The sequence below is a fragment of the Sitophilus oryzae genome, unplaced genomic scaffold (assembly GCF_002938485.1).
Source record: "Sitophilus oryzae breed Bouriz unplaced genomic scaffold, Soryzae_2.0 scaffold_1178_pilon_pilon, whole genome shotgun sequence".
NCBI lineage: Eukaryota > Metazoa > Arthropoda > Insecta > Coleoptera > Curculionidae > Sitophilus > Sitophilus oryzae.
In genome coordinates this window covers 1,585,090-1,611,357 of record NW_022145813.1, presented here as the reverse complement: position 1 = coordinate 1,611,357, position 26,268 = coordinate 1,585,090, and the positions used below count along the sequence as shown (strand labels likewise).

The 26,268-nt window shown below is 32.8% G+C and overlaps 1 protein-coding gene across 4 annotated transcripts in view; it reads left to right on the top strand.

Moving 5' to 3' along the window:
* The window catches only part of LOC115890830, a 253,104-nt gene that overhangs the window by 50,742 nt on the left and 176,094 nt on the right, over positions 1-26,268 (top strand). Inside the window, exon 1 of one of the 4 annotated variants that reach the window (XM_030911192.1) lies at positions 1,470-1,621. The exons of the other annotated variants lie outside the window; for them this stretch is intronic. Within the exon in view, the coding sequence (XP_030767052.1) occupies positions 1,558-1,621 (64 nt within the window). The 5' untranslated portion in view covers positions 1,470-1,557. Of the gene's footprint in view, positions 1-1,469; positions 1,622-26,268 lie in introns of those variants that run through there. 4 annotated transcript variants of the gene reach the window in all.

Sequence of the window (26,268 nt, the reverse complement as noted above, 5' to 3'; positions counted from 1 at the left end):
CATACGAAGTCATGGATAGGATTAATGACGTCGTATACCGTATCAGAAAATTGCCAAAAGGAAAACCGAGTATAGTCCATTTCAATCGTTTCAGCCCCTACCAAGGGGGATTAGAAGACCGTGCTGGGACCGTGAGAATCTGCAGCTTTAATCCCCCTAATCCCCCTATGGTGTGACCAAAGAAGAATAATGAGACCTCTTTTACGTGCCTCCTGATTATTCGCTCGCTCACTGTGTAGCCCGAGATTTGCGAATGTCCAGAGGTATAGCTGCGACGTTCAATGAAAAGTTTGGGCATGTCGGAGAACTACGCCGACAGGATCCAGAGGTTGGAAGCGTCTTGAGGCTAACCGATAATGCGCATGGTCAAGCAAGATACATCTTCTACCTGGTCACCGGGTAAGGAATGGTCACTGAGTAAGTCGAGTTATCTCAATCTAAGGAAGACCCTGATTGAACTGAGAGAAGCCCTGCTTAACAACATTAAATTAATAATAAATTTTATTTGTTGTTTCTTGGGCGTTGTGGCTAGGATCAATTAAAACAAAAATCTTTTGTTTTTCTTTATACACGACGTTTCGCATTTAATATAATGCTTCTTCAGGAATATTTTTTTGTCTTTCCTATATCTTGGAAATCTTGCTCAAAAGATATTCCTGTACCGAGCAATTATTATCCCCACCATGTCATATGGGAGCGAAACCTGGGTGCCGTACCGCCGACACATGAATGCATTAAACAAGTTGCAACAGAGACACCTTAGACAACTCTTAAGAATCCTGTGGTTCCATGTGGTTCCATCATGTCTCAAACGTATCGGTCCTTGAAAAAGCTAACTGCGAGAGTATTGAAGTCATAGTTACAAAATCCCGCTTAAGAGGGGCTGGTTACGTATGCAGTATGCAAGAAAACCGCATACCAAAATCTCTGCTTTACGGTGAGCTTGTAGACGGTAAGAGGAGGTCGGGTGGACAACTGAAAAGGTACAAGGACATTTTCCACGAAAACTTAAAGGGGATTAACATGCAGAATGAGTGGGAAGAAGCAGCTCACAATAGAACTCAATGGAGAAGAATTGTAAACTCAGTTAACAGCGACAACCAAAAAGTAAAGAGGCAACAAAAGCAATGAGATTTTTGAATGTCCGGAGTGCGGTAGGCAGATAACATCACGTATCGGGCGTTTTTGAGCCACAGAAAATCTCATGAAAGAAAACGCCTTCCGTGACCATCTTCTGATGCATGTCGAATACTCGTCAGCGAGTAATGGCAGTAAGTATGTATGTCTATACTCAAAAAAAATATCGACATTTTGACAAATCGATATTCTTCGAACATCTCTACTACCGTCTAACGATAACTGATAATAAGATAAAAATGACGTCGAATTGTTATTAAGATATGTGTATTTTTATTTTTAAATTATCCCTTCCAATAACTTTTAACCAAAATATCGATATTCATTGTTACCTTGCGATCGGTTCCGTTAAGTATAGTGTAAGTGTATTGCGCGCGTAAAGAATAGGCACTTTATTTGTTGTTGTTAATAACAATAATAATGCTGCCGAAAATCAAACGGTCACTCACTTGGTCACCTAGCGAAGGACATCGGTTTAAACTAAGTAAGTAGGACTATCTGTTTTTATGTTTTTAATAGACAACATGTTACGGACAAATGATGTATACAGCGTATTTACGATAAGAGCCGGGCGAGGGGTGTCTCACTATTGGAATTACATGTACAATGTACATTTTCTTGGCGGTCGCTGGCAGTCATCGGCAGTCTTATGGCAGTCGCCTATAATAATTACATGGCAGTCATAGGCAGTCTTCTTCGTAGTCACTTGGCAGTGGAAGGATATTTTGGCGGTACGTGTACATTTTTTACCCGAGTGAGACACCCCTCGGAGCCGGGCAATAACGCAAGTAGATACCCAGTTTTATCGGGTAACATTATTATAGTTCGGAGATTTACGAAAATGGCCATGAATTAAGGGCAATGTTGAAATAGTTTTTTTTGTGTAACTAGTGCAAAATAGAGGTGTGTAGTTCGTGAACGAACTAGTTCCAATGATCTATTCCGACCCCGGAATGAAAGGAACTAGTTCCTGGTTTCTCAAAGAACTAGTTCCTCAGGACCTATTCCGGGATCGACACTGTGACCGATATAGAATGATATGCGACGGCGACGAATCGGCTAGCGCGCGTAGCCCGATGGTAGGCAGGAGTGGAGAGTGCCAGCCGCACGTTATCGAATCCGGACCTAGAGGAACTAAACTAAATAAAAGACTAGTTTACGTACCTACGAATCGGGCTAGCGCGATCGATGCTAGGCAGGAGTGGGGAGTGCCAGCCATATGCCGTATGTTATCGGATCCGGACCTAAAGGAACTAGAGGAACTAAATAAGACTAGTTTACGTATGGATCAGCCAGCGCGATTGATGCTAGGCAGGCGTGGGGAGTGCCAGCCGTATGTTATCGGATCCGGACATAGAAGAACTATTAAAAGACTAGTTCACGGGAATATATTCAGTCGGCAGATCCGAGATATAATACAAGGCGACGACGATGGATTCGGCCTTGTCTATTGCCACAGCCGGCGCGGCGTAATTACCACAGAAAATTGTTGTGGATACTGTTTTTGATTTTTAGTTTGTTTTTTAAATATTTTATGTAAAATTTTTGTAATATTTGCTCTAATTGATTTGTGATATAGTTTTTTAAACTCTGGTATGAGTTTCTTTTTTATATTTTTTATCTGCAATAAAACTTACCTATAAGGGAAATTAAAATAACTTTCGTTACGAATCATAATACGACCACCAGCAAACTCCATAAGACGACGCATGGTGTCATTAATGACGTGCAACGAAAGTTCATCCAATTTCCCTATATATGTTTAACATACACAATTACACGTCTCGTTATATCTCCGTACATTATAAAAATTATACAGATCATACTGTGAATAGTTCTGACTGACAACGAAACGCATTAGCAAGCAAGGGGGATGTCAATGTTAGTCGGGAACTATTGTGAACTAAAGACCTAGTTCAAGGAACTATTCCTCTGGAGGAACTAGAACTAAGGAACTAGTTCCTCCCAAGGAACTAGAATTCCCACCTCTAGTGCAAAAAGGACATATTTGTTGCATGACGCATGAGTTTTGTAGCTTGAGACAAAGTCGCGAGCTGCAATCATGCTGAGTGCAACAAATATGCTTTTTGCACACCACATTTTGTCTACGATCAAATTGAAGTTCTTAAATAAGAACTTCAATTCTCAATGTTTATTAAAAAGTTTTTACACTAATTCAATGAATAATATTACTATTAAAGGTACATTCAGGCTGAGAGCGTCGAGCGTCGCGTCGCCACGAAATGGAATCAATTCCCTTAACTTAAAAATTAGACCGTTCAGGCAGAAAGCGTCGCGTTCGGCGTTGCGCTAGCGTCCTGAATTGTTTTTCGGCGAGATTTCTATTTCTAGCGTTAATGGTTGTCATGGCGTCTGAGGACAAGCACGCAGAGGTGCTAATCGCCGAAATACAGGCAAGATCTGCACTGTGGCATGCAAAATTGTAATCTTATTTTTACGTGAGGAATCTCCCCACGAGAGATGACACATGTTTCTTGAAATCTATATTCTCATATAGTTGAAAATTTGTTCAGGATGTTTTCTCAATTCAAAGTATAAATGATGAAATTCTCCATGCAGATATCGTCTTCTGTTTATAGGGTGAACTCCTACTTTTTTGTCCATTCTTTTGAATGTAAAATATGGTGTTTATTATTGGAAAGATGGATTAGACAAACTGCTCTTCTTGAGGCCATTTTACAAATTGAAAACCTAAAAAAGAAGATCATATGACGCTCCCAGCCTGAACGAACGGTCGCGACGCTCTACCGCTCTCAGCCTGAATGTACCTTAAGGAAACTATAAACAATTTTTTTAAAAACTTTTTTTCGAGTTGATTTTAATTTTAATGTCGCAATTTGAACAATTCACTAAGGAATTTGGTGGACAATGATGGACAAACTTCATTTCCAGTGGTCTTTTGAATTTTATTCTCATTTCTGCTCGTGAAGGTCTCGGGTTCGTGTTCTTCACTTAAAACTCTTTTCCGGAATGTTTTTCAACATTTTCGTAGTCTTTTATGTTTTGAATGCTTTTTCAAAATGTCAACAACTTCAACTACCTCAAATAATAAAGGCATTTTGAAAAAGCAATTAAAAGATAAACAACGCTGCTAAGACTATCAAAATGTTGATCTAATAACAATAACAAAGCAACTTTTTTCCAAAGCCATGACTTCTCTGAATTATCGTTTCATGTTCACTGTTAATATCTTAATTATTATATATTAATACATCTGGTATTATGGTATTCTGGTATTTCGTCGATTTTAAAATAAACTACTAACTGTTTCTGTCTTATTTTTTTGTTAGAATGGGCATAGTCAAGAGGGCTACTAATACCGTGTTGTAAAAAATAAGGTAATTAATATTTATTTTTTTTAAATACTGTTGTATTCTATAGTTTATTTTTGTAGTATAAAAAAAGAACAATTTATTCTGTTATTTTTTAATCTCCGGTATTAATATAAACTGATTGTTGGTACAATACCTCATTTAATATAAAATAATATTCTACTTTTTGAAATGTATCGGTCTCTAATTGTACCTAAAAGTAATATATTTTTACAGTGATATACCATATTGTAAACTATTTGATATTTCAATCACTTAAAAAGTTAATTTGTATTGAATAATTGCCTACTATTAAAGGAAATTTGAGCTATAATCCTTGAAGGGCATATTCTGGGTATGCAAGTACTTCCTCTAAATTTTGGGTTTCGTTCAACCGATTTATTCTCAAAACCTGAAACATATACACATAAATAGAAACACAGGTCACTAATTATAATAAACTTCACCCTTGGAATTACTTCCACTAATTATAATAAACTTCACCCTCTTGGAATTACTTCCACTAATTATAATAAATTTCACCCTTGGAATTACTTCTATTACAATTACAATACATTCATCTGCATTGGCATTTTCTACTTTTCGATGGGAAACAATCAACTTCCCAACATTTTTTAAATGATGTAACAATTCCTCTTGTGGTTACTTTTCCATAGATGTCCTCATCTCTGTCCCCATAAACATCGCAAACTAAAAACCTAGTAAACCATTTTATACCGAATATAGAAATAAATTTAGTATTCTTACCTATTATCGTCCAAATCTATGTTAATAGATAATTAATATTTTAGATTTTTGTCGTTTATTTTTAAATATATTTTTGGAACTGATGGTTTTATTAATTATTAAATTAAACGAACTAAAAAGTCAGAAAAAATAGACAATTCTTAACCATAACCCTAAAAAATACAAAAAATGCAGATCTCCTGTCAACTTTCTTTATTTTTTATTTATTCATTATTTTCCTAGTGACGTCACAGGTGGTATGCGCGAACTGAACGAAATTTGTACAACATTATTTTTTGGTATTTATTAAAATTTTGCTAATATCTTCGGTTTAAAAGAAGATATCAAGATGCGGTTTTCGCTGACTTTTTAAGCTTTTACTACTCTTTACTATCAGCTAAAATTGCATATACTATCGTATTTAATTTTTTTGAAAAAACGCGCTATGTTTGTTAAATTGTAAGAAAGCGCCCCCTATCGTCTACGTTCAAAACCTTAATATTATTTTTATGGTATAATATAGAGTAAGAAACGCTCTTTTAAACAAGCCCTCGTTTTTTGGATTCTGATCAGCCAGTCCGGAGTTATTAACATTTAAATAAAGATAGATCTAACCTTCCCCCACCACTCTATTTTAGCAGATAGGAGAAAATGGTTCGAACAAAAAAAATCCAAAATTTACTGAAGATTATGAAGCTATTATTTATAGTACCCATTATCTAGGCAAAATTCTGTAAAAAATCTATTTCCTTATTTTTCATAGCAGTCGCGCCCCCTAGCGACCGTTTACAAACTTGAAAATAATTTCCAGCAATTTCTCATAGCCTCTTTAGTTATAAATATTTTTTTCCGCAGGCCCTACGGCTAATACTTTCCGAGATACAGCCGAGAGCTATTCTTAGTGGGACACCCTGTACAATTTCTCAATTTGGACATTCGTTAATTCCTTCATTCATAGTATACTCTTGAATTTCAAATCATTTTAATGTGAGTAAATTTGCTAGTTGTTATAGAATTAGATTATGCGACGAAACATTAGTTTATAAATATGTATATTCATAATTTTATTTAATCCCTGAAGGTTTCCCAAAACTGTCTCTCAAATATTAGGTGGGTTTGTATAGGGTTTTCACGCAATATTCGTAGTTTTGGAACCAAAAACTCAGAGCACTCTGCTGTCAGTTAACGGTAAATAAATTATTAATGTTAAAAGGAGGTACATGTTAGACTGCGGATTGGAAGAGGGGTTCGTTAAAAATTGACGGACTCACTCGACAAGAATGGGGGAAAATGGAATTTAATTACTCACATACTATTATTTAGATTTGACGTCTGTAAATCATTGAATCCGTGAATCATTTTATTTTAAATTGCTGTGCTCTAAATACAATAAGTAGTGTTATACAGTACATATACAGGGTGGTCCGAACTGTATTCCGGAAACTTCGGCAGCATATTCTGCAGATAAAAATAAGTAAAAAAGTTCGTATAAATGTATATCCTAAAATGCTTAGTTTCGGAGATACAGGGTGTAGAAGTTTCATTTTTTTTATTTCGATTTTTTCCAAATAATTTATGAAATAAAGTGAATATTTGGATGAAAATTGGTGTATGGGAGTTTTTTGACATGAGGAATTTGATTTTCATGTCAATATGACTCCTAATTGTAGGGGGCGCCACCTACATGTGTTTTAACTGTTTTGAAGAATAATAACTTCGTCCGTATCTGTATAAAACTACTGAGTGAAATATTATATTTTAATATATACATTTCTGTGACTTTTTACGTAAAAAATGTGTCTTGGTAAAAATCTCTACGAGCAATCGTTCTAAAGATATTTATAATGGAAATAGTCAATACATGTCATTATTGAAAAAAAAATAAACACGCGTTGAGTAGATAGATTTGACTGAACCAATAAATTTGGGAAATTTTAATTTTTTTAAATTAATCATACATTTTTCTGTGAAAAACAAAATGAACAACTTTCACTAACTGTTTATTTGACATCATGTAGGTTTCTTGACATCATGTATGTTAACTTTTAACAGATAAAGGTATTAAAAAGATGTTTTGAATAATAACAATAACGTTAGTGAATGAATGATGAAACTGGCATTAATGACTCGAATTACCACCTAGTTATGAATTATTCAAGTCAGCAAGTTTCCTCAATAAGTATTCGTGACTGATTGTGCATAAAACAGTTACCGCATTTTGTTAATTAAATCATTCTACATGATGTAATTTTCTTTCTGAAATCTATACTAATATATAAAATCCTTAAGTGACTGACATACTGATTAATCACGATCCTGCTCAAACCACTCAACGTAAGAAGCTCAATTTTGGCATACAGGTTGATTCTAGGGTGTAGAGGTTCAAAAAGAAGGGATTTTTCGAAATTCCAGTTCCAAGAGGGTGAAACCACCCCTCAAATATAACAATATTTTTTATTTAAAAAACGATCAAGTTTCCGAAAAAAACGCCTAAACAAGTATATTTTATTTTGTTTTTTTACATATTTTAAGATTTTTTTAAAATGTATACAGGGTGTTTCGAAAAATCTGGTCATTGATTAATCACGATCCTGCTTAAAGCGCTTGACATAAAAAGCCGATTTTTGGAAAACAGATTGACTTTAGGGTGTAGAGGTTCGATAAGAAGGGATTTTTCGAAACTCGAATTCTAAGGGGGGAAACTATCCCTCAAATATTAAAATATTTTTTATTTAAAAACCGGTGAGATTTTCGGAAAAACTCTTACACACGCATATTTTATTTTGTTGTTTTACATATTTTAAGATTTTTTATAAATTTATACAGGGTGTTTCATAAAATATGACCATTGAGTAATCACGATTCTGCTTAAACTGCTTGACGTTTAAAGCTGATTTTTGGTAAACGGATTGACTGTGGGGTGTAGAGGTTCGATAAGAAGGGGTTTCTCGAATCTCAAATTCCAAGAGGGTGAAAACGCCCCTCAAATGTTACAATATTTGTTATTTAAAAAACGGTTAGTCTTTCGGGAAAACGCTTGAACACGCATAATTTATTTTGTTTTTTTACATACTTTGAAATTTTTTAAAAAATCATACAGGGTATTCCAAAAAGTTGGGTAATTTCTTAACCACGATTCTGCTTAAACTGCTTGACGTAAAAAGCTTATTTTTGCCAAACGAATTTTTCCAAAGTCAAATTCCAACGAGATGAAACTATCCCTCAAATATTACCAAGTTATATAATAATATCGCCATATTGTTTTTTCCCATGCTGACATAAATGTGACAAAATTTTATCCAGTTTGTATGTTAATGAAAATTCTTGCTTTGCTTTATCATCACCATTACAAATGATTAATTCGACGCGAACGAAGTCGCTGGTACACGCTAGTTAATTATAAATATATAAACAGTTATTATTTACATCAACAAAACTCACCTCCTTAACAGCACTTAACGGACATAAAGGGCCATTACTACCGCTTTCCTGTTCAAAACACTAATAAAGTTGCGATGAGTTTTTTACGGCTATTAAGCTATCTTGTACCACTTCGCACTAAAAGAGGTTCTAAAAAGAACAATGTTCGACTGCAAGGTCTGCTAGTAAAAATTTATAAGCTTAAAATATCACAACACAATTCATTTAAACCTCGTCATTCAGTAATACTCCTAATACAAAACTAAAGTGTGACGAATGACAATGTCAGGAAATAAATAAATGAATGTGGCAACTTGACATTTTTTACCGCAGAGCTACCACCTGAATCCCCAGCGCGAATTTTAAATTCCAGTTAGTCAGCCCGGCGACGAATATGTTGCCATGTATACAGTATCACTGACGTAGCTGTATAGTCGTCGTCTATAACTAGACAAAGTATAGTCGTGGCACTCGCACTCGCGAACAGAGATGTATTTAGGAAAATATGAGTTCACAATAAAGTAAAATAAAAAAATTGATCATCGAGTAAAAATTTGCTTGAAAACAGAATCTTTTCACATTTCGTGTAAGTAACAATTTTTCTGTATCTGAAAATCTTCTGATGGGAAGAAATACGGAAAAATATATAATGAAATATTTTTATATTATTATATATTTCAAAGTTTTTCTACAATTTTTTTTTAATTTAAAACAAATTTAATTTTAACATTAATGTGTTTGTTTTGTTGTAATATATTGGTTAGGTGATTTTCATTGGATAACTAATACATTGAACAACACATTGTACTAAATAATAAAATAACATATTTAAACGTCAATAATTGCTAATAAACATTACAGAAATTTCAAAAGAGAAAAGAAGCAAGAACAATGAGAAATAGCATCACTACTTTCTCACGTAATAAAATAATATTTTTTTAGTTATTGTTATCGAAGTCCCGAAGGTACCGAATGAACCGGGAATTTCCCGTTCTGAACCCTAGTTACCATATTATCAAGAAATTTTGTTTTTAACTAAAAACTAAAAAAAAATCCTTTTTTTAGTTTTATTTCTTCCGTTTTTTTTTCAAAAAAAATTGCGCAGAAAAATCGTCATTTCTGGAGCCAAAATATACTACTAAAATATTTGCACTTATTTAAGACTCACCCAGTATAGGGCGATTCACGGTTATGGTACGTTATAGCGTTTCCGGAACCGGAGCTGTTTTTCGGAACCGGTAATTTCGGTACCATGCCTCTAAGGAACCGGGATTTCCAGTTTGTTTTTCGGTACTAGCAGATTTTTGTCAATTATGGTGCAGTTTGTTAAACAGCTTGCAAGGGATGATTGTCAAAAGTAAAATCGATAAAAATTGAGGTTTAAATGAAAATAATATCAAATTATAAAGTAGTAATCAGTCATGAGAAAATTAACCTGAACACAAACATGATCACAAATGAGTCTCAAAAAAACTCAAAGCACAATTTTTTTGAATTATTACTACAACCAATAGCAGCACACAGTAAGGCACTCATTTTTTAGCTGACCATACCAATAGGTATGGTAGGCTATTAAGATCGGCAAATTTTTTTTTTAATTTCACTCAAAATGAGTTATTTGGGTCATAAATGACCTAAATTAGTAGTGGGAACTATCGAAACATTCGATAGTTGGAATTCATTCGAATAATTCGATAGCTAGTAAAAAAACATTCGTTGAAAACTATTCGTAGAAAAAATTATCGAATAGATGCGTCATCTGCCTTGAAATATTGTATTCTAGTAATTCGGCAGCAAAAACCATTCATTTATAAAATTCATTCATTTATGAAATTCATTTATTCGTAAGGGTCGATTATAATAAAATATTAACTGGATTTTAGTTGTCGCCCGGCGACGTAGGTTTCTTTCCGAGAAACCCGACAGCGGTCGGTGGCAATGCTATGAAAGAAGCCGGCATCTTTGATTTTTTGCGGAGTCATATAAAGATAAGGACACATTATTTTTTTTATTGAGGTGCTAGTATTTACACAGAAAATACATTATGAAGGGCGCTGTTGCCATATATTGGTATTAGTTGATATTAGCAAAGAATATTATTGTTTGGTTTTAGTTAGTTAGGGATAGTATGTCTATATATTTTGCATTTTTTTATTAATATTCTGTTGTTACACTGCAATAATACTTGTTATTTTGGATGTAGGAAAATGATTTTTAATGTTTTTAAGCAAAGACTGGTTTAATAAAAATAATAATAACAGTAATAATTTGTTATACCTATTAACAACAAAATTTAAAATAATTTAATATAAACATTTTTTTTACGTAGTAGCAAAATATAAACAACAAATTAGATGTCAAAATTATTTATATTAGATCATATTTAAAAATAATATAGTCTTTAAATTTTTTGTGTGGCAACGTTGGTTTATTAAATAATAATAATTACAGAACTAATTTGTTATATTAACAACAAACTTTAAAATCATGAAATATAAACATTTATTAATTTTCTAAGCATGCAGTGTAATGGAAGGAAAATATAAATAAAAAATTAGAAATCCAAATTATTTATATTAGGTACTTTATATTACTATTTAAAAATAATATTTACTTTTACTGGCATTTACTTTAAAAAATAAATGAAATATTTCTTCATAAAAAAACTACATGTAAGAGAATTAGCATAAACAAAATACAAACATCGTTAACTTTTTTTTTTAATTGGCACGTGTAAAACTTTCAATTTAATTTTCTCACCCCATAGTTTGAGTTCGATAACCATTTACTTAACCACATTACTTAAATATGATTATTAAGTTCAACTAATTCATATTATTTAAACATCTAAAATACAAATATGTATTTTTAGAATTAATTCTAAGTTCACATCGTCTCTCTTAAAAATTGCTACTTCTCAAAATTTCCCATTAAAAAATAGACCATATAAACCATATAAAATAAAATAATTGAAAGATCGGGCTACGGAAAATCACACAAATTTTCGGAAAAATTTTGACACCTGCACACGCACACAATCGTCAATTAAAAAAACTACTATTTTAGTATTTTAAATATTTTAATAAACCCAAAATTGGCACAGTATTTATAAGGTGAAGTTATAAAAATTTGGAAGAACTAATAATGCACTGATGCACACAAAAATCAAACGAATACTCTGACTAAATTTCATTTATCAAAAGCATTCGATAGTCCTGGCTGAACGATAACCATTTAGTTGCACGGCGAGGTTGTCACATATGCTTTAGTATACAAATGAATGAATGATTTTATTCGAATAAAACCATTCGATAGTTGAAATCATTCATTCAGTAACCATTCGATAGTTCCCATCGCTAACCTAAATACAAAATATTTTCATGGTGTCTGTCTGTCCGTCTGCCGTCTGTAACACGATAACTCAAAAACCGCTGAACCGATAACCAAATTTGGCACAAAAATACTGTGGCGCCCGAGAATCTGGCCATTAGTTTTTGGTGGGGGTGGGGGGTTGGTAACGGGGTATGTGGGAGGGGGTTAAAAATTTAAAAAAAATTGTAACTCCAAAATTACAGTAGCTAGCGAAACGCGGTTTTCAAATTAAAATTGGGAATAATATTTGCAATAAAATTTGTAATAACATCAAAATCAGTCAAAGTCGCAGTTTTCGAGATATTAACATATTTTAGTATGGGCGGCTATACGTGCCTCCCGGCGCCAATTTTTGTCAATCCGTTTCTGTGCTGGGACGCAACGCTTGATCCTCGTAGGTCGACGCTCTGCAATCTGCCGATACTCGACAGATTGTAAAAACTGGCAGAAAATATTTGGGCGAGTGCAACTACTCTTTTCCTTCTACTATGGTAAAATGTAATGTGTAGACGAATCTTATGAGAGGTTCTCGATTTTTACTTTTCAAAAATAATTTATTTGTTAATGTAAACTATGGATATTTCTATTTTTTTTTATTTATCTCACAATTTCATCTTAAATAGTTGTTTATGACCTAGATATTTTTATTGTTCTTTATTAGCACAATTGACCGTTTTAACTGGAGATCTATAAACTAACTGGTTTTCGAATGACTAAACGATAAACTAGTTCAATATGTGGGATGTAAATTGTTTTTGCTCGTCATTTTATCAACTTGGCATTTTATATTTTCAGTTTTAAGTAAAATTATCACGACATTTCTTTTGTATGAGAGGTTTGTTTCGTTTTCCAAAAAAAATGTTTTTTTTTCGAGATTTTCTCTAAACGGTATGGAAATTTGGAAATGTATGTTAGAACAAGCCAATGTCAATAATAACTAACTTGACAAAATCCTGAATATGTCGTGAAACCTGAAGCAAATCTAAAAATAAAAGAAATTATAATATTAAGTTAACGTGTTCTTTTTGTTACTAAGGCTAACCTGGTTATCTGTTAATGGCCTACTGACTTAGGTAGTGTCTAAATCGACTCTTACTGATGAGATATCCATAGGGTAGTTCAAACTTTCACCAAAATATCAACATTTTGTTTTCCCTCCTATAATTGACAGATGGAAACTTTATATTTTAATTTTGAAAGATATACTAAAAAGTCAAATAATTTAGCTATACTAATATACATACATATAGTGTGACCAACGGATCTGTAGCTACGGGGTATCGGCAGGGGAACGCAGTTGTAAACCAAACACGCCCAATTTCATTCATAAAATAGGCATGGGCGTACGGTGTTTTATGAAAATAATGTGTATCATAAATATAATATTCAGATTAATAATTTTTTCAAAAAACTTTATGCTGTTTGAATCGTTAGTGTTGAGTTAGCAGATAAACACACTAAAAGCTTTTATTAAAGCTCCCTTAAATATTTTGAATCATTTTATTATTATGTGTTGTTAATATAATAGAAGAAATAATTACAGCTGGGGGTTGGAACCTTTGGTCTTACACAGCAAAATAAAACACTAAATCAGTACAATACACCAAAACACTTTTAATTTTACAGTGAACGCACGTTTCGCTAACCATATCTGCCATCAGCAGATGATCAAGACAGAGTCTTGAGGTATATTTATTTATATATCTGTACTAACTATATTTTTTTTCTATTATACATAATTTTAGATATAACTATTTCCAGCAAAAAAAAATCTTGAAAATAGTTAACTTTGGAAGCGCAAACAAAACATAATTTTACTCACCAGTAGATCCAATATTTTCTATTACACCAGATATGGTTCGCTCCGCCAGCACTTTTTAAAGGTTAGGTCATTGTCGACCCATATGTTTCATCCAAATAGATAATACTTGGCTATATTTTCGAATTTCGCGTATATATTTATATCTCTCTCTGCAATTTAATGGGCCGCTCCATTAATATTTATCTGTTATTTGACATTTAAAAAAATTCATTTGATTTTAATAAACCCCTTAGCGTTTCCCTGCCAAAGGAAAATTCGATTCTTCCTGCAATTTTTGCAAAAGCTTTCTAATTGTGGGGACGAGTTTGAATTCGAGATAAAATCTATTTATCAAATTCCTGACCACTTGGAAAAAGTCGTCGAGCGTTTCAACAGCAGTCTCACGTGGTCGTCTCTTTCCAGTGCTGGATATCATTTTATCGGGGTTAGTTTCCAGCCTTTTTTTTATCTTCTGTGTGAATTTTTTTATAGCCGATACGCTAACTCCGGTATAAAGAAATATCCGCTCAAGTTTACGTTTAAGCGGCAACTTAAGCGAACTCTCTGTAGCTTCTTCGTCGCAAACCCTATTATGAACACAAGGAAATAAACCAAATGAGATTTCATCCACGTTTATTTATATTTATTTTAGTTTAGCTAAAATATTTAGGTAAAAAATGTGGTGGTTTTCATTTTAGTAATATTTAATTTTAATATTCTAATTATATTATTATTATTCTACTTACCTATATAAATTAGCTATTATTTCTCTTGTCTGGCTATGTAGCGTCTTACCCTTAACAAATTTATTCATTTTAAAACACAAATATACGATCAAACTTGATGTTAATAATTAAAAATTACGAACGAAAAACATTATAACAAGATAACAAAACAATAAAACACAACTTAACTATCAAATATACGAAAAATATAGGAATAAAGTTTAGGACAGGGCCCAGTCACTCTTATGGAGCATTGTGGAGCATTAAATTACAAATTGACGATTCGGCCCACTATAGATGGTGCTAATTTACGTCGTGTATATATGGTTGCAGAACAGTTCTTCGTGTATGTATGGTTGCTTCAAACGTTACGATTGGCTCGGTCTTTAAATTCATTTTATGAATTTTGCGATTGATTTTCCTCTTCCGTCCACACAGTACTTCAAATACTCCTTTATTTATGCTTCAAACTATATTTAAGCTGCCATTATTTTGTTTTTAATACAAAATGTATTTCTCGTGCTTTTTATTGTATTCCGACTCCAACTTTTTCATATTATATTATTCAAAGGTAGCCATATTTCTTAGTGCTTCTTGAATTATACACTGTGATGAACTGCAACGAGATGAATTTTCAAAGTATAAGCAGCCTCTAGGATAAATTTTACATATCCGTTGTAGCAGGCTGAATTCATAATTTATTACAATAAAGATATAATTCTCGTCAAGATATCTGGTGGTGTAGGGGATAAGGCTCTCGTCTAGCAACACGAAGGTAGGCGGTTCGAGTCGTGCCGCCGACACGACTTTTTTATTTAATAAATAATTATTTTGACCTTGAAGCCCTGAGCCGCACTCGGCCCGCTATAGATGGCAGCAAAAATTTTGTTCGCTTTTTTATTACATTGACTGATCGTTCTGTAGTTATTCTGTGGTTTAGGATAACCCGTATAAAATAAAGAAATAAAGTAATAATGATAAGAGAATGACACCGCCACTGGATATTTCAATAGTATTCAATATTCCTACTCTTTTCAGAAGAGACCGTGAAGTTGGGGATAAAGCAAGCGAATAGGAAAGGCGTAAAAGCCATGGCAACCGCGTGGTAACAAATCCTGTGACGTAGTCTCGCCAATCATGTTCGATGAATAGGCGGCCATGCGCGGCGATGCCGGTTTGCCAATGATATCGTTGAAAAATCTTCAACTTTCATAATAAGCAGATTATACAGAATGAAAGAAATAAGTTATTAAATAAAACATATCGAACAATATGAACTACGTTAAAATGCCTTAGTAATATACGTCAGAATATATGCTAAACACATTATATATAATAAAAATATATTAAATTTATAGTTCATGTCTGGCAATTTTGCAATTTTATAGATAAACGTGGCAATGTCGATTTTTTTTTCTCGCATTCCTTCCGTAGCTTCAGATCCGCTGGTCAAACAGTACATACATACATAGTGATGTTAATATTTCAGAAATTTTTGATTGTTGCAGGAAATTTCCGAAACTTTCGGAAATTTGTGAAATTTTAGAAAATTTTACAATTTTACATATTTTTTGTTGATACAATAAAGGAATAAATTAGATAGACATTTGATGCCAACATATAAGTGGAAAAAAACAATAAACATAATATTAATTGTTATATTTTTAATAAACAATACATAACTCATAAAAGTCATAATATAACACATAACAAAAATCATTTGGTAACATTTTAATTTGTACATAAACCATGAACTCTGACTATGAACTTAAAAAAAAACTAAAAAGCACGAAATATAAATTTAAAAAACGTAAAACACAAATAACTGAATTATTCTATTCCGGAATACTTTCAGGCGCCGAGCTGGTCCCATCTTCATAGGGTATTATAGTAGTAGTAGTAGTACTGTCTTCGTCAGTTTCTATTTCCAAATTAGATATATTTGATGTATCATCTGGTTCTGATTCTGAAGGATGGACCTCTAGCTCTACGGGTTCTAGTGGTTCTGGAGGAGTTTCATGTTGTTGAATATCATGCTCCATATGCACTTTTTGTTTTTCTAGTAATAATTTATTGTTATGAGCTACGTACATTATTTTACCGGCTCTTTGTGCAGTTAAGCGATTCTTTTTTTTAGTATGGATAAAACTGTAAGTACTAAACTTTCTCTCAGTGGCTGCAGAAAAGTAAAGACAGCAGAGCAACAGCTAAATATTTCAACGAGTATTTTTACACATTGCTTGCCACCAACGACACACACAACGTCACATCCAAACGTATTCGAGAGCCCATAAACCCGATTTGGCGCAATAATTTATTGCGTATGTAAAAATGGCTTCTTTATTATTGACAAACTGAGGATGTTTTTTGGTGATATTGTTGATAAATTTCATAGCGGCTATGTGTTCTTCATTGTTAAGGTGCTCTCCCAGAAAACAGGGGTCCAAGAGATTCGCAGCAAAATGCATTGGTTTAAGAGCCATACGTTTTGTATTTTGTAAGGCGGAGAAGCATTCTTTTTCTTCTGATTTAAGAATAGGCATACTTGATACACTTTCGTTAAATGTTTGCTCAATGTCTTGAATTTTGAAAAGAAATTTTTTGCAAAATTCGGATTTTTGCGAATATTCGCGATTTTGGGACCGAATATTTCGGAAATTTCTGAAATTTCCTGCCAAATTCGAATGGAAATATTCGCTACCAACATCACTATACATACATACTGCCATTACTCGCTGACGAGTATTCGACACGCATCAGAAGATGGTCACACAAGGCGTTTTCTTTCATGAGCTTTTCTGTGACTGAAAACCCCGATACGTGATGTTATCTGTCTACCGCACTCCGGACATTCAAAAATCTCATTGCCTTGTTTCCTCTTTACTTTTTGGTTGTCGCTGTTAACTGAGTTTGCAATACTTATCCATTCCATTCTATTGTGAGCTGCTTCTTCCGACTCATTCTGTCATGTTAATTCCCTTTAAGTTTTCGTGGAAAATATCTTTTTACCTTTTGAGTTGCCCACCCGGCCTCCTTTTACCGTCTACAAGCTCGCCGTAAAGTAGAGATTTTGGTATGCGGTTTTCTTGCATTCTGCATACGTGACCAGCCCATCTTAAGCGGGATTTTGTAACCATGACTTCAATACTCTCGCAGCTAGGTTTTTCAAGGACCGATACGTTTGAGATATGATGGAATCACCGGATTCTGAAGAGTTGTCTAAGGTGTCTCTGTTGCAACTTGTTTAATGCGTTCATGTGTCGGCGGTACGACACCCAGGTTTCGCTCCCATACAACATGGTGGGGATTATAGTTGCTCGGTACACTGCAAGTTTCGTTTTTGTACTCAAGTCATGATTGTAGAAAATCCTGTCTTTTAATTTCCAGAATAATGCTCTTGACGCGCTGCTAATCCTGTGCTGAATTTCAGAGACAATATTAGCCTTTTCCGAATTCAAACTGAATTCACTGCCGAGGTAATTGAATTCCGCCATATGTTCCAATAATTCTCCAATTTTTATAGCATTGTTGTGATCTTCCGGGGGAGTGCACATGATTTTGGTTTTGTCGATGTTGAGCTTAAGACCCAAAGCCTTGTATGCCCGGGTATATGTGTTCAACATTTCTTGTAATTGTGGTGACTTGTTTGCAACTAGAGCCCAGTTATCAGCATATTGAAGTTCTGTGATGAATTTTGTACGTGTTTTTGCCCTGAGTCTTTTTATGTTGAATAGACCGCCGTCGTATCTGTATCTAATGCCCAATCCTTTCTCCTGCAGTTTGCTATAATGGAGAGCGCTGCCATGAATATGTTGAATAGGAGAGGCGCTAAGACATCCCTGCCTAACTCCTGTATTTGTTAGGAAGGGATCGCTCAGTGATCCATGATATGACACTCTTGACTTGTTGTTATGGAGGCTTTTACACACTGTCATAAATTTGTTGGATACCCCCAAGGTTATTAAAGATAAGGTTGTCTCGTAACTTTTGGACCAATAGGAGCGAAGCGGAATATCATCACTGTGACGTAAACCGAACGTATAAAATCATAGATAAAAGGAATAAAAAATAGAATGCAACGGACAAAGAGAGATAAATGGGCAATGTAATAAAGAAAACAAACATCAAACAACTAAAAACTATGGACGCCATACATCATATACACAATGAATATCGATTCGGAAATGCACCGTCGGACTGTCGGCAGTTTTTATCCCTTTATCTCTGAGCGGTAGCATCCCTGTGACGTAGTAGATGACGTTTCCGATAATGGCGAATCGAGTTACGAGACAACCTTACCTAATAACCTTGGGGTACCCCGAACTTTTTCATAATTGCTCAAAGCGCATCTCTGTTCCCCGAAGGCTTTTGTTAGATCGATGAATGCAACATAAAGTTAATTTAGCTACATACATACTGCTTAAAAGTTGTTAAAACTACTTCATTTTTCGTTTTGGGGAGTGTAGTTTTTGGCTTCAGTTTTTCGATCCTCCAGGAAAAACTTACACGAGTTCGAAGAAAGATATTATTTTAATGTTAAATTTAATTTTTATGTTTTTTGTTAAATGTTAAATACAATATAATTACTTTTTCTATATAAAATTAAATTTATGAGATAAAATGTAAAAAGTACTTGTTTTAAGTCCTTAATTTTATAAAACTCATACTGATTATAGATAAATTCTAAGATAAGTTGTTAGAAAGACAATTGAGTTGTAATTAACTAAATGCATTATTTCCTAAATATTTTTAAAATACACAATCGCAAGTATATTTGCTAATTTTTAATGGATTAGATAACAATTTATAACTTAGATTAAATATCAATTGATATTTTAAGACAGCTGAAGTAAATCCAGCTCTGTATAGTCAAAGGTTTCTTGGTATAGGGTTTTGTAACTAAATATGGAATAGAGTAACTATATTTATACAGTAATAATATTTAGTTATAGAACCTAGAAAAAAAAATAAATAAAGTGTAGTGCAGTAGTAAAAATCTATCAAAAAAGACTTGCCAGGGACTTGCGGAAAATCCAAGACTGGACCCTGCAAGACGACATAGTCAAGACTACTTATTATAAAACCAAAGCCTTGGTCTTGCATTTACTCATCACTAAATTTTGTTAATCTGTGAAATAAATTTATTATAATCTTATCTAATGACTAATGACCTTAAGATATTATATTTGCCAATACATGATTAATTAGAATTTGGTGGAGTACAGTTTAATAATAATGTTTTATTTTGACAATATATTTATCTATTATGGTTATGCACTCATCTATTATGCACTTATGATTATGTATCAAGAACTGATAACCAATACTTGATACCATATAGTTATATATTTTTATAGATTATGTTATTGTATAATAGTAATGTGACATTATGTATTACGTACTGTACAGGGTCCGGCAATAGTGCGTCGAGCATCTGTAGCTCCAAGAATAAGAAAACTTGGGAATTAAATTAAGTGCATGCCCAAAGTATGTACTAGGATCTAGGATGTATTTCAGGAAAATATTTTAACTTCTATAGGATGGCTCAAAAAAGTAGGTGGATCGGGATGATTTTTTTTAAACGGAACACCCCGTTAATTATTGCAGTTTTGCCTTCCTTTCAGATCACTTTACATAATCCTAAGAGTGGTTGGATAACAGTTTCAGTGATTTAACAGCTCAACCATAAGCACAGCATTAAGGATTTAAATTATCTTTAAAATTTTGCCTCCGAGTAACAACCTACTAATGCAAATATCATTAAAATATCAAATATCTGTTCTATTTCATTTACCAATAAGTAAAAAAGTAGGTTTTTAGATAATAACAATAAATCTTCCAAGAGTGTATAGACAAGTACTCTGACCAACTTTAAGCCGTGACCCCATTAGGCCACACACCAAGCTAATCCACGTGGGCCCACGTGAGCCCACACAGGGAAAGAGTGTACACATGAGATTTGACGGCGTGTCGTGAGGTGGCGTGTTGCCTAGTGTGTATAAGAACACCATGCCAACTAAGTGAAATTAGTCAAGAAAGATAAGAATTGGCCACACCTCAGTAATTTTTCGAAAAAAAAAACATATTATAGCTTATATCGCTGAAAAGCTTAAAAAATGGCGCTTTTTATGAAGTCATGACCAACTATGGTTTCCATTTAAAAGAAAAACATATGTTTGTGTGATATGTCAAAAATGACAGGCTTTAAAAAAATCGGAAAATACAAACTCATTAGGGATGTGATTATTTACAACTTTTTGTCTAAAATAGATTGTAATGGCATTAGGGACAATTTTTAAAATAGCCAAAATTTGTTTTTTTTCGAAATATCTAGTAAGCCATGAACTTTTCAAAAATCTGAAAGGCGCATATTTATGACCCCACAAAACTGCAATTCTTTCCCCATTTAACCAACTCTCTATCTCCAGTAGTTTCCGAGATTCCAGAAGTTCCATAGAGAACATCGTTTGAAACTCACCTTCTATAGAACGATATACGTAGTAAAAAAATCAATCAGTTATCAGACAAGCAATAAACACATAATTCAAATCAACAATACCTTTGAAATGGATATCCTTAGATAAGGTGTGTGTGTTGCTATTTTAGGCGCTTTTATTAACTATTGTGTAAAATATTTGTTAAATTTTATTATGCTTTATTTTTAGTTCTTACAGCAATATATTGGATATTGGAATATTTGTTCAAAGAAAATTTGGGGTCCGATGAACTATACAATTTTTGCTTTCTTTTTGATCAAACGACGATTCAATTGAACGAACCGAATTGTAAACAATGAATTAGTTTTCACGATTCTTTGAACTTCAAACTGTAGAAACGAACGAGTCGCTTTGTGATCCGATTCAATTCTTACTACTCTTTTTTACCACTCATTCGTTGAAATTTTATGGATCCGTGCTGCATGGCCACGATTCATTTGAACGAACCTATTCTAAAGCGGTGAATCAAATCTCAGGATTCATTTTTAATACTCGTTCAGGTGAACGACTCGTTCAATCTTTGCCCACCTTTAGTAGTAACATTTTATGAACTTGATTCATAAACAGGTTTTTATAAAAATAACAATTTTTCTATTTAAATAATCTACTTTTCCAATGGCGAAAACGTTATACCTGTTCACACAATTATTATTTGTTAGCCGAATTAGTTGCTACGTTAATAATTCCATGTTGTTGGGCGCAGGTTGGTCGTTTGTTGTCAGTAGGTGTAGGTAGAAAGTAGTTTGGTCGAAATTGCCCGCTTTTTAGTCTTTGATAACGTTCGGTACAAGCGGATGTACGAATGTGTAATGTGTATATGTCATAAGAAATATTATATCGGTATGTAAATTTATTGCAATAAATTATAGACTACGAGTGTATTGGCGCGGTACAGTATAATTAATAACTTGAAATGACATTAATCACATTTTTTCTGTCACTTTTTTTAAATTTTAAGATGTTTTTTCTCTAGTAGGTAAGTGTTGGTTATTGTTAAACGGACTTTGTCCAGACTCTCAAAGTCTCGTAACGTTATTTGTAATATCTGACCAGATGAGAGACGAATTTAAGATAGAGATGTGTAAAAAGTATCGATACATTTCAGAATATCGATATTTTTTTTAATGACGCTAAGCTCCATATGAGGATTCTTATTACACATTACAAAATATTGGGGCAACGGACATATTTTTTAAATCTTTTTATACAGGGTGGGGCACCTCATTCGCCTCGGTTGATTATACGAAAACGGAAAGATTTAGAAACAAAATATTTTATGGGTATATGTAGAGAGGTAATGTGCATAGTTTAAAATTATTTTGAAATTGTCAGAACTAAGATCCAAACCAAAGTTATATTTTTTCTTATGGAACACCCGGTATATTATTTCATTTTTGGATTCTTGGACATAAAATAAGGAATTTATTATAAGGGTTTAATATGCTTAAAAGCTTTAGTTTTTGAGATATTTAAAGATATTTAAATATGCATGTTATAATAAAAAAGTTTGTCAACACCCTGTACATTACTTTTAAGAGTTAATTCTTGTGCTGACTTTGAAGCCAGTGAAATAAACTTTAATTAAAAAAAAATTTTGTTTCCTTAAATGTATACAGGGGTATCAAAAATTGCTGGTCTATTTTAAATATTTATTTGACATAAAAACTTCGTTATTTTAAATACAACACTATATATTTTTTTGAATCGAAGCAGATTTAAATGCTCTTTCAAACTATGTTAGGGTTTCCTATACCTATCTGGCTCAGATTTTCAATAAAAAGCGATTTTTCAATAAAATTGTAATCAAGATGGCTGGTGTTGCCATGGCAATTTTCTAGTGACACTTAGTAGCTATTTTCAAAATCGACATTAGTTTGTGGACTTTATTTAAATTTATAACAGCTTATTTTTATTTAATTTACCTACAATAAGGTTAATAAGTAAAGTATTCATCATTTTATCAAGAAAAATGAAGCAGTATTTGCTGGCGGTAGGAATGTATATGTTACTAGTGATTTTATTTTGTTAGGACAATTGTTTGTTGGCCTGAAGGGTTTATTCTCAAAGATATCCAAATAGGAATTTTCTTGACAAGCGCTCCTTTGAAAAACCACTTTTCCTATTTCGCAGGGCTGATAGTGTGGTATATGAAAAACCTATTGAGTAGGCAGAAACCTGTCATTGGAAGTGAAGAAAATAAATTTGCCTTCATTGGCTCTTTTATGGAAAATTCAATATATCTAAAAGTCATCGTAATATAAATCAAAGAGCTACTTCTTTATTTTTCTTGATAAAATAATAAATACTTATTAAACTATTGTAGGTAAATTAAATGAAAGTAAACCGTTAAATAAAGTCCATAAACTAATGTCGATTTTGAAAATAACTACTGTCACTAGCAAATTGCCATGACGACACGAGCCATCTTGATAAACATTTTATTGAAAAATTGCCTTTTATTTAAAATCTGAGGCAGATAGGTATAGGAAACCCTAATATAGTTTGAAAGAGTTTTTAAATCTGCTTCGACTTATTCAAAAAAATACATAGTGTTGTATTTAAAATAACGAAGTTTTTATGTAAAATAAATATTTAAAATAGACCAGCAATTTTGATACCCCTGTATACATTTAAGAAAGCAATACATTTTTTTAGTAAAGTTTATTTCACTGGCTTCAAAGTCAGCACAAGAATTAACTCTGAAAAGTAATTTACAGGATGTTGACAAACATTTCTATTATAGCATGCATATTTAAATATCTTTAAATATCTCAAAAACCAAAGCATTTAAACATATTAGCCTTATAATAAATGCCTTATTTTATGCTCAAGAATCTAAAAATCAAACAAAATACAGGGTGTTCCATAAGAAATAATATAACTTTGGTATGGATCTTAGTTCTGACCCACCCTGTACATTTCAAAATAATTTTAAATTATGCACATTGCCTTCCTACATATACCCACAAAATATTTTGTTTCTACATCTTTCCGTTTTCGTATAATCAACCGAGGCGAATGAGGTGCGCCACCCTGTATACATACATGGTGTTTCAAATAAATATATTAATTTCGTTGTACTTTGTTTTGATTTATATATTGACCACAAATCTAGTTTTATTTTCTTTTTTTTTAATTTAAAATGGACAACAGTCAAAGAGTAACACTCAAATATAAAAAAATACTAAAAATATCACTAAAATATCTGTTTCATCACGGTTTCTTCTCATACATTTATCTTTGTTTTTATACATTCTATCCTTATCTGATATTTATAATTGAAAAAACAAACCTTAAGATGTATTCCATGTAAAAATTCAAATTTTCAAAACAATCCATCACCGGTCCTCCTATTACCATCGCCGGAAAGTCGGTTACCGTTAGCGGCTAGACAGCTAACTTTTGATCCATAAGGATATTTCGAGATTTTTCATTTTTTCCTTCCATCGTAACCTAAAATTCGAAATTTGAAGTTAGTGACACATCTAGAAGTACCTTAAAATTTTGATGACGGCGAGTGAGTCACTGGCGAAGTTAAAGAAGTTTGACAAGCAATAATACATTAACTATAAGTTATAATTACTAGATATTTTGGTAACCTAGCCAGCTATAGTATATCTTCATGTGTATGTTAAATTAATATTCTTGCTTTATTCACAACGGAGTTACAGGGTGTTCAAAACTGCCGCTAATACCTTCGAGAAAAGGATGGTACGGCTGATCTCGACTGATCTTAGATGGGTCAGTGTCTGACCCACGGGTCATCGGTTTGCTATGACTAATCTGGGGTATTCTTCCTTATAGATACCATGTCGAAATAAGACCACCGTATAACGACAACCCAGTCTTTGTTGTATTTTGAGAAAGAAATACAGTGGACAAGGATAAGTATGATTTATAATAATTGAAAATTTGATATTTATCTTGTACGATAACTTTGATTATCATTTTGAACATAAATTACATTATGCGTAATTTCCATTATAGTTCCTAAAAAATTGCCAACCGCCACTGCAAAGCATTTCTATAGTTTTGAATAAATTAGAAAGAAATCGGATCACTGAATCCCATAAAATACACGAAATTGGAGCTGATCTTCGAGCGGATGCAAAATGTTCTTGATATCCAGGTTTTCCATATTTCGTTACCGTCTCTTTTAATGAACCGGTTTCAAATATTTTCTGGATTTAGTTTGAATGAGAAAAAAACTATTCGTTACACAAATTTGACAAAAACGCTATGGTTCAAAATCGAATAGAAAAAAAAAATGCCAGGTCAATGAAAGAACTTAAACTTCGATTTTTAGTTATTCTTAGTTATTGTTACGTTTTTCGTCGGTTCCGTGTGGATAGAAAGTCATAATTTATTTAAACACAATTTATTCTACACTAAGTAACAAAAACAATAACGATCAAAGACTTAAAGAACTATTTATAAACTATTTATAACTATTTATCTAGAAAGAATTTAATTTGAATTTGTGTGATTGGCTAGATTCATTATTATACCGTATGATCGAAAAAAAAACGACGGCCAGTTGGCTTGTAAATTACGATCAGTGACATTCCCCATATAATTCTACATATAAAATTACATAAAAACTATACAAAACGACATCGAAAAAAGACGGCGTCAGCGATGGCTATGAAATGAAGATCGCTGTCATTTTATATGTAAAATTATATGGGGAATGTCGTCGATCGTCATTTACAAGCCAACAACGTCGTTTTTTTTCATACGGTATAATATAATGAATCTAGCCAATCCCCTTCACACTTGGCGTACGGATTCAATGAATAATGTAATTTTTAATATTTGTTACCTTCAATCATAAGAATATTCTAATTTTCCACAAAAAAAAACAATTCTAGAAGCTTTGTGTTATTTTATTTATTTTTAAATTGTTATTAATTACTTGCTGAAACTGTTACACTTGCTGTACACCTAAATTAGCAAATTTTTTGAAAGAATATTTAAAAAAAATAGGAACAAGTATCCCACCACAAGTTTGTCCACCCCCAGCAAATCTTGGCAGGTAAATTTAAGTTTTATATAACAACTATACATAGAGATTTGTTATCACTAGAATTTTTCATTTTTTTATAGTTTACAATTATTTTACTATTTGATAACAATACTTTGTGCATTTTTTTACATGTAAAATATGTAAAAAAATGTTTGTTGCAGAAATTGTATTTCTCTAATTATAATTCCCTACGCCACTGGAGAAATCCATG